This window comes from Cajanus cajan, chromosome 10, assembly GCF_000230855.2.
Source record: "Cajanus cajan strain Asha chromosome 10, NIPB_CcT2T_4, whole genome shotgun sequence".
Taxonomy (NCBI): domain Eukaryota; kingdom Viridiplantae; phylum Streptophyta; class Magnoliopsida; order Fabales; family Fabaceae; genus Cajanus; species Cajanus cajan.
Window position 1 is genome coordinate 299,658 of NC_138526.1, and position 12,628 is coordinate 312,285.

Consider the following 12,628-nt stretch of genomic DNA (forward strand, 5'->3'; position numbering starts at 1 on the left):
ATTCAGTAACAAAGGAGAGGGAGAGGATTTAGAGAGAAAAAAATGAAAAGTGATGAAGAGTGAATGGGCGCGGTGTGCCTCGCGCTCTCTTATTCAAATTTGCGTCCTTTTTTACGTCGGACCTGGTAGGGTCCGACGTAAAAAAGTTCGCAAAAATTACAAAAATGCCACTGCGTTTTTTTACGTCAGATTTTAGTATTTCTGACGTAAAAGGGGTGACGTAATATACTAATTTTCCACTAGTGAGTACACCGTCCAACAAAGGGTAGGGAATTAGCCCTCCAGCTACTCAATCTCCATTGAGTTTTTTCCACCAAATAATCATACATCTGCCTCTTTTTCCTCCAATGAATCAAAGAAACACCTAAATATTTACCAAGAACCCCTGTCAAGGTAAACCCAAACATATTACTAAGGTCTATTGCACACTAATGATGCACATTCTGTGAGGCAAGCAATACGATTTTGGCAATAGAAACTTTCTGACCAAAATCAAAACAAAATGAATTTAAACAGTTCCTAATAACTTCCATCTGGGTAGAAGGTGCTTTAGCAAATAATAAGTTCCTTTACCTACAACAGCTGTAACAATACACATTTTGCATTCTCCTTTGTCACTGTGGTCACCATGCTCAGCGTTGTAAGTCCTTCTCCTTTGTTGTTGCACTCCCATGCTTTTAGATTACTGCCTATGGATACTAAGAACACAATCTGATCTAATTTTTTATGTCCGTGTAATGCATTGTATTAAAGAACTTATCTGGAGATTTTGCATAAGTCTTAGGATACAACATAGTCTTAGGATATAACATGATCTTTTGAGAATGAGGATGTAGACTAATGATGTAGAACTGACAAATTCTTAACTTAGAAAAGAAAAAGCACAAAGAAAAAGAAAAAAGAGTGTTACTCGTTGTCTCTAACTCTTACTAGTTCTCGATATTTATAGAAGGGGACTAACTATTCTAACTATAATTAATCAAAAGAATTAAAAATAATAATTTTAAAATGTTTGATAATTTAAATTAATTAAAACTACAATGATTAAAATATTATCTCATTAAAACTAATATTAATTATGGTTTAAAACAGTAATTAATAAAATAAGAATTTTAAATTTAAATTTAAATTTAATATAATTTCTTGAATAAATTAACTTTTTGAAATATAAAAAAAAATACAACTGACCCTACTTTTCAAGGTTCTCCAATCTGCAATTTTCTCTTAGTCAAAAAATAAACTATAAATTCTTCTGAAAGTGCATTGTGACTCAATTATGAAACTCCCAATAGGTTAACCGACAAGTTCAGTTTCTACCTTCAGACTAACCAGTTAGACTTTGGGTTAAAACATCTATCAAATCCTAAATTAACCAATTAGTCAGTAAAAATCATGTTTTACAAGAACAGTTTAGTTCTTGATTATTAATTTTAAAACACTGTGTGATCATGTTGATAAAAAAAAATAATCTTTCTTAATCCTAAATGTTAATTTTAAATATTTCGTGAAACTTCAAATTATGGTTCAGGTTACATATTGTTCCAGCCAAAGGATGGACTATGATTTTTTCCTAGGTCAAGCCTCTGAGCCAGAGCATTCAAGAGTGTAATCTGCCTTCCTAGCTCTAGGGTTTTAGGTCTTATACTATCTCGTCCATGGGCCTCATGGGCCTCGTGAACGCGAAGAATTTTATGACAGTTTTTATATGGAAATATTTCATCATTAATGATATGATTTTATCTTTGCTACCAGATCAGTACCTACGTGGGAAGGTTTGTTTGGACTCTATCCGAGTCCCCTCCATGTAGAGGAGTAGCATCAAGCTCTTGCCGAGTTCACCCACGTGACAAGATAAAGTCGAACTTTTGCCGAGCTCGCTCTTGTGGCAAGGTCAGGTCGGATTTCGATCGGGTTCACCCTCGTGGTAGAATCAGGTCGGGCTTTTGTCGAGTACAACCACATGACGAGGTGAAAGGGGTCTCGGTCATCTTCCTACAAGCCGTATCAGATGTAAGCCGAGACGGTACACATATTAATACCAAAAAAAAAGTGCAAGAGAGGTTTATACATTTATAATTCATCTACATCATATAAAAAATTCATATAAAGACTTCACTACTAGAATTTCTCTTATTACATGCGACTTTTCCTGCGAATTTTTCATAAAAATTTGCAGGAAACGTTGTTCCTACAAATTTTTCTGCGAAATTTTATCTGCAGGTAATACCTTCGTGGATAATATATTTTTGCGAATATTAAAATTCGCAGGAAATTTTCCTGAAAAAAAAATTTTGCAGGAAAGTTTCCTGCAAAAAAAAAATTCGCAGGAAAATTTGCAGGAAAGTTTCCTGCGAATGTTTTTGCAAGAAATTCTGCAGGAATATTTTTTACAAAAAAAATTAAAAAAATTACTATAAATTCTATCAAGAAGCATTTATTTCCATGTCTCCAACATGTGATACATAATCTTTTAAATTCTAAGATTGTAGATTATAAGTCTAACACTCAACCATACAAATCAACTTGTAAGGTAAGTGTTGCCCTCAACTTATATACTCTTTAATTGTTTTATTTTCAATCGATGTGGGACTTGAAGTTTTTTTAAAATATTAAACTTATAAATTTAAATATTTTTTTTTATTTTTCTTGCGGATTAAAATTTGCAGGAAAAGTTACCTGCAAGATTTTTTTACCATTTAGTAAACATTACTTGCGAATTTATTTTTGCAAGAAAATCTGCAAGAAACAAAATAAAATTCTTACAATATTGCAAATTTTTACTATGGAAAAAAATTTCTATGATTATTAAAATTGTAGCAAAATTTGTAAGAAATATCTGTAAATTATTTTTCGCAAAAAAATTTGCAAAAAAATTTATGCGAATATTTTTTTGCTGAAAAATTTGCAAAAAAATTTTTGCAAAAATTTTTTTGTAGAAAAATTTGCAGAAAAATGACACTTCTAGTAGTGCTTTAATAAATGTCAAATTAGATAATTTCTAAAATACGGTGAGATGTTAAAAATGTCATCGACTTGAGGGCAATAGCAGGAAAATACATTAATTAATTTCAATAATTATAATGCTACAACGATAAGATAATAAAATAAGGATACACTTCCTCGATAATAAAATAAGGATACACTTCCTCATATGACAGCATAGTAGTTAAAAAATAAAGTATAAAAGCTATAAAAATAAATTAAATAAGGCTTAAATATGTTTTTAGTCCTTCAAATTTAGGATAAATCTATTTTTGATCCCTCAAATTTAAAATTGTTGTTTTTAATCTCTGTAATTTCAAAAAATCTTAATTTAGTCCTTATATTCAAATTTTCTTAAAAAATTTATCAAATATTATTGCATAAAATCTACCTATTGGTATCTTTATTAGTGAAAATATCATATTAAATTCGGTTGATATTGCATAACTGTCTTAATTAGTCACTTTCAAATATATTATTGGTGACCTAAGGGACTAAAACAAGATTTTTAAAAATTACAGGGACTAAAAATAATAATTTTAAATTTAAAGGACCAAAAATCAATTTATCTTAAATTTGATGGACTAAAAACATATTTAAACCATTAAATAATATATATATATATATATATATATATATATATATATATATAAATAAAAAAAAGACGCACGCGGCAACCTCATATAAAATAATGCTAGAGCGAGTTCCACGCGAGGAGTTTAAAAATAATGTTTTCCACGTGATGACGACAAAATCAATTGAAGAACGTCAATTCCGCACAACACATAATTGGTAACGCACTTAATAACCCAGTGTTGTTTTGTTTATTTTTCCTAAACATATCTTAATTAAACACAGATTAAGGATTAATTATTAACTTTGGAATAAGAATGTCTGTTTTAAAAAAAAAAAAAATTAAAGATACAGCGACGAGGTATTCTATAAATATTGATGGGTGTGCGAAAAAAATAGAAACGAAAAGAAAAGATGGCAACCTTCACTTACCACGTAGAAACGGTTCAGTCATGGCTAGCCCTAAGCAGAGTTCACATAGTGATCCACTTAGTGGCAGTGTTGTCTCTGTGTTACTACCGCATAAGCCACTTGCTCCGGGAACCGCCGACTGCAGCATGGCTTCTCATGACGGTGGCGGAGCTCATTCTGGCCATGCTGTGGTTCTTCAACCAAGCCTTCCGGTGGCGCCCGGTGTCGCGGGCGGTCATGCCGGAGAAGTTGCCGAGGGAGGACCACTTGCCGGGGCTTGACATCTTTGTGTGCACGCTCGACCCCGAAAAGGAGCCAACCGAGGAGGTGATGGACACGGTTGTTTCCGCCATGGCCATGGACTATCCCTCTGATAAGCTTGCCGTGTATCTTTCGGACGACGGTGGGTGCCCGGTGACGCTGTATGCCATGAAAGAGGCTTCTGAGTTCGCTAAGGAGTGGCTTCCTTTCTGCAGAAAGTATGGAGTCAAGTCGAGATGTCCCAAGGTCTTCTTCTCTCCCATGGGAGACCATGAACAACTTCTTCGTGACGATGGATTCATGGCTCAAAGAGAACTCATCAAGGTATATTATGAGTTTCTATAAGTACATGCTTAATTAAAAACCATTTCATACTTTTAGCTAAAATTGTTTTAGTTTATAAAAGAATTTATTTTATTGTATTTTTTAAATGTTTACAAATTTTTTATCGAAACATACTTTTTATATCATATTGTTTTTCTTTTTTCTGTCTGGTGTTCGATTCTCAGTTTATATTGCTGATAATTCACTCTCAATGAGTAAAGTAGTTAAGAATAAGATTGAGGCAAAAAGAAGTGACGTCAACACAGTTGAGTATGCATAGGTTGGATTGGGGTTGGTCCACTATTGGATGTTTTTAGTTTTAACTTTTTATGGGAAAGAATGCTGAATATTCTTTCCGGGTTGTATCTTTAATGTTTTCCTTGGATCCAGTGAAATACTAAAATAAAGGAAATATGAAAGAAAAGAAAAAGGAAGTATAAAAATAGGGGGAAAAAAACTTGGAATAAAAAAATATATTTTGTTAAAATGAATAAAATAGGAGAAAAAAAATAATTGTATATGTTTGTTTGTTTGAATGAATGAATGAGATAGTAGAAATATAATTTATTATATTAAAAATAATTTTATACTAATTAAAAATGTAAATTTTTAATCTAATATTTTTTAAAACAAAAAGAGAAATCCTCTAAAAAAGAAGACAAAAAGAGAAATCATTTTGTTTCAATTTCGTTTCTAGGGGGTGAAAACAGGCTTATGGGGATTTTGAAATTGAATTGATCAGTTAAAAATGGTCAAGTTGATTAGGTCTGCGGATGATAAAATTTTTTTGTCTTTGTATAAAATTCATAATGAATAATAAATAAATACTTAAATAAATATACGTAGATAATTTAAATAATCAAATAGATATATTTGTATCCGTTAATAAATGAGGATGGTAATGAATATTATATTATTTAAATTTTTTTATTTAAATTTGTGAGATTAAAATATTAAAATATTTTAATTTTTATTATAGATTTATGAAATTAAAGTATTTTATTTTATTAAATTTGTTTAAATTTATGAGATTGAACGTATTTACATTTAAGTTTAGTTTTTAAATTGAAGAATCTTGATTAATAAAAGTGTGTATAATGTTTGAATAATTTAAGTTTTAATTTTTAAATTATTATTTTTAAAGAAATTATTAAAATAAATAAAAAAATATTATTAAAAATCATCTATAATTTTTTAATAAATATCCATGATATTTGTGGATACTTGCAAAATTTTTAAATATATCTATATATATATATATATATATATAAATATTCACTTAACAGGTATCAACACAAATACGAAGATAAGGTAAATATTTATCTAGCAAGACAGGTAGTAGGGGTTACTATACATATCCGTTTCGCCTCTTTAACATCCTTAATTGGATCATATACCTTCGCTAAATTATTATTACTAAACTTACTTTACTTGATTACAACTACACTAGATTGTTGTGTTGGACATTGAATTGAAATATTTTAAATTATATAAAATAAAAAATTGGAGTATTTAATCTCAAAATTAGATTTAGAAAAAAATATATAATTAAAGATTAAATATATTTTCTTACTCATAAATTAAAGATAACTAATATTTATTATTTTTTATATATTAATATGAATGGGTAGGTTGAGACATTTTAGGAGCTTGTTTAACCAAACACTTTTAGAGAAGAAGAAACTAATAAAAAAAATAAAAGTAAATTTTTTAATAAATTAAAATTAACTTATGCATGAATTTAAAATATGATTTAAATTTTTTTAAAGTTTTTAAAAATAATTTATGAATAAATTAATTTTAATTTATATAAAAAAATTGTTTTATTTTCTCTTTCTATTTTGCTATCTTATAATTGTTTTTAAAGAAAATTATTTAAACAAATTCTTAATTTCAATATCTGATTCGATTATTTCATATTCATAAAAAAAAATTCTGTTTATCTTCATGTTATTATCATATCGTATTTTTTTTTCTCTTCTATCTCCCTCTCTATCTAGGTATCACATAGCATGAGGGTGTGCATGCATAATTTTTCTTAATATTTTTTAGCTCACGTGGGTGTTTTACCATTTTACAGGGTAAATATGAGAAAATGCAGAAAAATATCGACAAATTTGGTTCGGACCCCCAAAATCGTCGTATTGTTAGTGACAGACCTCCTCGTATTGAGGTATGTGTATCGTTGACTGACATTTGTGGTCCAGTAACTAAGTTATACCATTACATCAGAAACTATTTTCGAATCTTTTTTTGTTTTTTTTAATAATACGATATCAAACAGGTATGAGATTTTTGGCTCTCCTATTCTGAAGAGTTATTTTTCATGATAAAAATAAAAATGCATAATTATAATTGTTAATGTTTTGAGGCTTTGAACGCTCTCTGGTATATATCATTTAAATATAATTTAATATTATTACTAGAAAAATGAATACTCCTTTAAAAAAATGTTAGCTTTTTTTTTTTTTTTTTTATGATAATTAAAGAATAAAATTAAAAAAAAAACAAAAAGTGGACACTTAAAAAGTGGTATTTCTTATATTATAATTATATAATAATGAGTTTCAATCGTTGAATTTATTAAATTATTTATTTGTATTTAAATTGAAAATCTTAACTTCTTTTATAATCTACCTTTTCATACAATTGACTCATAATACTCTAATTAAAAAAATGATAATTTTATCGGTCTCTTCAAGTCAGCTTATTTAAATGATATGATTTCTCAATATATAAAAATGAATGTAACTATTATATGGAAAAATAACTAACCAAGATTTGTTGGATTGTTTAATTCGATTATGAATTATTTAAACAATAATCTCAGTTGATGTATGTTTTCATTACTAAATTAATATTCTTTTTTTAATAGACTAAATATTTTAAAAATTGAATTAAATATTAAATCAATAAGATCTCTTAAGTTGAAATTTGATTGGTTGACTGAATCAGTCAAATTTATAAACAAACTATTATTGAACCAAATAATGCTTAAACCAAAGTCATGAACCTTGATTTCGGATCCAATTAATTAACAATAAACAGAATGTGACAAGGAAATCTAGTTGGTAATGTCTCTTTTTCCTGTGTATTTAGATTATAAATGACCAACCGGGAATGCCACGTGTTGTTTATGTGTCTCGCGAAAGAAGGCCATCCCTTCCACACAAATTCAAAGGAGGAGCCCTCAACACATTGGTGTGTACTATTAAAGTTTAATTTCTATTTTCTTTTCATTTATGAATTTCTTGCTTAATAATCAATGTAGCACTTCATCAAATGTGGTTGCAGCTCAGAGTTTCGGGCTTAATCAGTAACGGACCTTATGTTCTAGCAGTGGATTGTGATATGTATTGCAATGATCCAACCTCTGCCAAACAAGCCATGTGCTTCTTTCTTGATCCTGAAACCTCTAAGTACATAGCATTTGTTCAATTCCCTCAAATGTTTCACAACCTTAGCAAAAAAGACATCTATGATAATCAATCTAGAACTGCATTCAAGGTAAATCATGCAAATCATTAGACCCTTTACTTTTGAATTTCCTTTCACTACTGGTTGTCTGTTTTATTTTATCATTTGTCCAATAATGATATGGTAATTTCCTTTAGACAATGTGGCAAGGCATGGATGGACTAAGAGGTCCTGGTCTTTCTGGCAGCGGCAATTACTTGAGTAGAAGTGCTTTACTATTTGGAAGTCCAAACCAAAAAGGTATACATGACCTCTATATTTTTAGCGTTCATGTATTACATAGTTTCTACCTTGTTTTTCTCTTGATATGAATTCAACCAGCTTAATATTCATTACCTTTTTTATAATCTTTGATTGTAGATGACTATCTGCTAGATGCAGAAAAGTACTTTGGAAACTCTACCGCATACACTGAATCACTGAAGGCCATCCGTGGACAGAAAACTACCAAAAAGAATATTTCAAGAGATGAAATGTTAAGAGAAGCTCAAGTAGTGGCCTCTTGCTCCTACGAGACAAACACAAATTGGGGCACAGAGGCAAGTGTTTATAATATGTATATAGCAACACATTTACATATTTGGTTTTCAATTAATCTTAAATTAGATGCTTATTGTGGACAAACATTGATGATTTTGCAAATGTAAATTGCAGGTTGGATTCTCATATGGCATCTTACTAGAAAGTACTATCACTGGTTATCTTTTGCACTGCAGAGGATGGAAATCAGCATATCTTTATCCAAAGACGCCATGTTTCTTAGGGTGTGCCCCCACTGACATCAAGGAAGGCATGCTTCAGTTGGTTAAGTGGTTGTCTGAACTTTGCTTGCTTGGTGTCTCCAAGTACAGCCCTTTCACTTATGGATTTTCAAGAATGTCCATATTTCATACCTTCACTTATTGCTTCTTGACAACCTCATCCTTGTATGCTATTGTCTTCATCCTTTATGGCATTGTTCCTCAAGTATGCTTCCTCAAAGGAATCCCTGTCTTTCCAAAGGTAAATTTCCTATACAATCAATATTTTACTATTCTATATATAATCATTTCATCAATGCACAATGAACAAACAAACCACACAAGTAAATATGACATAGAACTTGCTCGAGTAAACTTCTCTTAAAACACTTCTAAGAAAAAAAAATGAAATAAATTTTTCAAGTTAAAATTAGTTTTTGCATAAGCTAATTTATAGAAGTTTTCTCCTATTCACTTTTTAAAATTTTATTTTTAATTTATGTATCAGTTAGTTTTAACTTATAAATAAGTTTATTTCGAATTTTTTTTCTCTATTTTTTTTCTCATAAAAGTTTTTGAAAAATTTTATACAAACAAATCTTTTAACTCAAAACCTTTAAGACATTAAATTTAGGAATTTTTCTTATATATTACTTAACGTTTTTAGTCTTTTTCAATTGAGACTTCATATTCACACTTGCACTATTACATAATATAATCAAATGAACTTTCTTACTTACTTGAATCTAACATGCTTTGGTTTATTTATGTGATCACAGGTCACAGACCCTTGGTTTGCAGTGTTTGCATTTGTGTATGTATCCACTCAGATTCAGCATTTGATTGAGGTGCTTTCTGGGGATGGCTCTGTCGCAATGTGGTGGGATGAACAAAGAATTTGGATTCTGAAGTCAGTTACCAGTGTATTTGCAATTATAGATGGAATCAAGAAGTGGTTGGGGTTAAACAAGGTAAAATTCAACTTGTCAAACAAAGCCATTGACAAAGAGAAGCTCAAAAAATATGAGCAAGGTAGGTTCGATTTCCAAGGTGCAGCTGTGTTCATGGCTCCATTGGTTCTATTACTATTGGCCAACATTGTTAGCTTCTTTGGTGGTATATGGAGACTATTCAATGTAAAGGATTTTGAAGAAATGTTTGGTCAACTTTTCCTAGTCACTTATGTAATGGTTCTCAGTTATCCCATTATTGAGGGAATAATAACTATGAAAAGCAAGAGTGGGTAGTGAATTTTGGTCATAAATAATCAGGCTCGTTCAAGAGTCTAAATTGCTTTTGTATCTCTGGATGAAATAGCTTGATGTCATATTGTTCCATCAGTTTAGATTAATCTAATGGTTTCTTTGCACAATGGTGTCTCTTCTCGATTAAATTACTACATTCCGTCTACTGGCAGATGAGATTTTTCTAACTTGCAAATTAATTTTAAAGTTTGAAGCAGTTTTTTTTTTTTTTTTCTTTTAAGTTTTAAAGGTTGCTTATGTTAAAAAAAAAAAAAAAAAAAAAAAAAAAAAAAAAAAACTGTAGTTGTAGAAAAAATGCTTATTTGTTAGGTTAGTTATAATTTCCTTTTACTTTTACTCAATGAAGAGTTAATTAATTTCAATATTTAAGCTCTTTATAAATACTTTCAATTTTAAAAAATTATTTTATAATCTAAATATATCAGATTAATTTTTGCTCCTTTTTATATGTGAAGTTATACACCTATTTTTTTTAACTAGCTATATTTTCACATAGTCATATAGCTTTGTTTTATGTTCTATTTTTCAACATGGTATCAACAACTTCGTCAATCTATTAGGAATTATTAGACTCCGAAAAAATTAGTGAGAAAAAATCAACAAGAAATCCATAAAAATACTTCAAATACTAAAATGGCTTTCGTGTACCTTCACCTTCTATATTTACAGGTGAAAACTATCAGTTGATGGTTGCAAAAATAAAGACTTATCTCAAAGCTCAAATTTTGTAGGTTATAGAAAAACTGAAGTAATCCACCTCAAAAACCAACAATAACTCAAATAAAAAGTCACAATAAGGAAGTGACAAAAGAAAGAAGAGGTATTGCATTATACAAGTCTCAATATCACATCCTATTAGAATACACCTAAAGAACAAAACACAAAGTTTATGCTTCACCATTAACACCTTGATGCTCACCTTGCAAATGATGTTTAACCAAAGACAAGAAACATGATAGAAAGAGAGTGAGATACATCTCACTCTTACTTCCTATGTGAGATAAAGTTAAATAGGCATAAACAAAAGCATAATATATATATATATATATATATATATATATATATATATATGAGGAGGGATTCGTTTACTTTAAAAATAAGTTTACCTAGACTTACTCCATTCAATAATTTATATTCTAGATCAAGTTTCAACAATCTGATCATTGAACTTAAAATTCTTAATGCATAAATCAAATTTGTAACTTTTAAAAAATTTGAAAATCCTTTGATATTTTGTTTCATTAATTTAAATTGACGGATAATCATAAAATAATTTTATACGTTGATTTCACTTAATAAAATAAAGTATTAAATGATTTTTAAAATTTTTAAAAATTTACAAAATTGATCTATGCATTAAGAATTTTAAATTTAACGGTTGGATCATTGAAATTTGATATAAAATATAAGTTATTAAACGGAGTAAATTTAGGAAAACTTACATCTAGAATAAATAGATCTCTCCTCTCTCTCTCTCTCTCTCTCTCTCTCTATATATATATATATATATATATATATATATATATATATATATATATATATATATATATATATATATATATATATGGAAAATAAAGGGCTACATAAACAATTATTTTGGAGCTAGAAAATCAATTCTACAACTCATTTTATTTTCAATGATTTTGTAGAGAGAAATTTTTAAAACCAAGTATCAATTGATTTTAAAAAAATAGTATACGAAATTGAGTGCCATAACTAATTTTGTATGGCTTGTTCCTGGACTTTTTGAAGGTTTTTTGACCTAAAGGGGATCTTTATGCAAACATATTACATAAATAGGGTTGTTTTTAAACATATTATCAATTTGGGAGAGTCAATGGCAGTCTCACTAGTCAACATAACGCCACCCCTACCACATAATTTGTTTTAAAACGACTCAGAAGAAGTGGAACTAGAGTCGAATGAACCAATATATGTGTAAAACGAGTGTCACTACCCACAATTAAAAATTTTATTTTATTTTAAATAATAGTCTTGTGATGAGATTTTAAGGCAAACGCACGAAGTCATTATAGTATAGGAATTAAATATAGGTTATCGAACCTCAAGGACTTGGAAGATACTTATAATTTATGATATTTTAGTAAAAGCTTAAAATAAAAAATTTCATAGATATTATAAACATGACTTTCCATATCTCGATAATGGAATTATGAAAAGATTGTAAATAAAATAATAGTAACATAGGAAGATTACAATTGGAAAAGTTGTTGGGATTAAACTTCACCGATCTGACCCTTATGTGCTCCTAAGACATTTATATATAATTTATATCATTCAATGTTATTGAGTTCATTGGTGTTATTTCAAATCAATTCCTTATATTTAGAAATTCTAAGGAGTATAACTCAATAAATGATTTCCCTATTTATCAACTTAGTGACCCTACATTAAGTTTAAGAACTTATTCAACTAACAACTCTAAATTTATTCATAGTCTTTAGAGTAGTTAATTTGATTCAAAACCAGATTTAAAAAGTATTTCCCAACCAAAATCTAAATCAAAGATCAAAGATGAGTACTGATCAATTCACCTTAGTAGTAAGAACAAAATCTAAATTACTAATATTGAAT

General features: G+C 28.9%; 1 protein-coding gene across 1 annotated transcript; it reads left to right on the forward strand.

The window, feature by feature from the left end:
- Positions 1-3,940: 3,940 nt before the first annotated feature.
- On the forward strand, positions 3,941-10,140 carry LOC109792321 (quillaic acid 3-O-glycosyltransferase CSL1). The gene is made up of 8 exons (XM_020351723.3): positions 3,941-4,551; positions 6,632-6,724; positions 7,651-7,752; positions 7,846-8,058; positions 8,166-8,268; positions 8,389-8,567; positions 8,683-9,030; positions 9,548-10,140. Exons 1-8 carry the CDS (start codon positions 3,970-3,972, stop codon positions 10,013-10,015), a joined length of 2,088 nt encoding a protein of 695 aa, XP_020207312.1. The 5' UTR covers positions 3,941-3,969; the 3' UTR covers positions 10,016-10,140.
- The last annotated feature ends 2,488 nt before the right edge of the window (positions 10,141-12,628 follow it).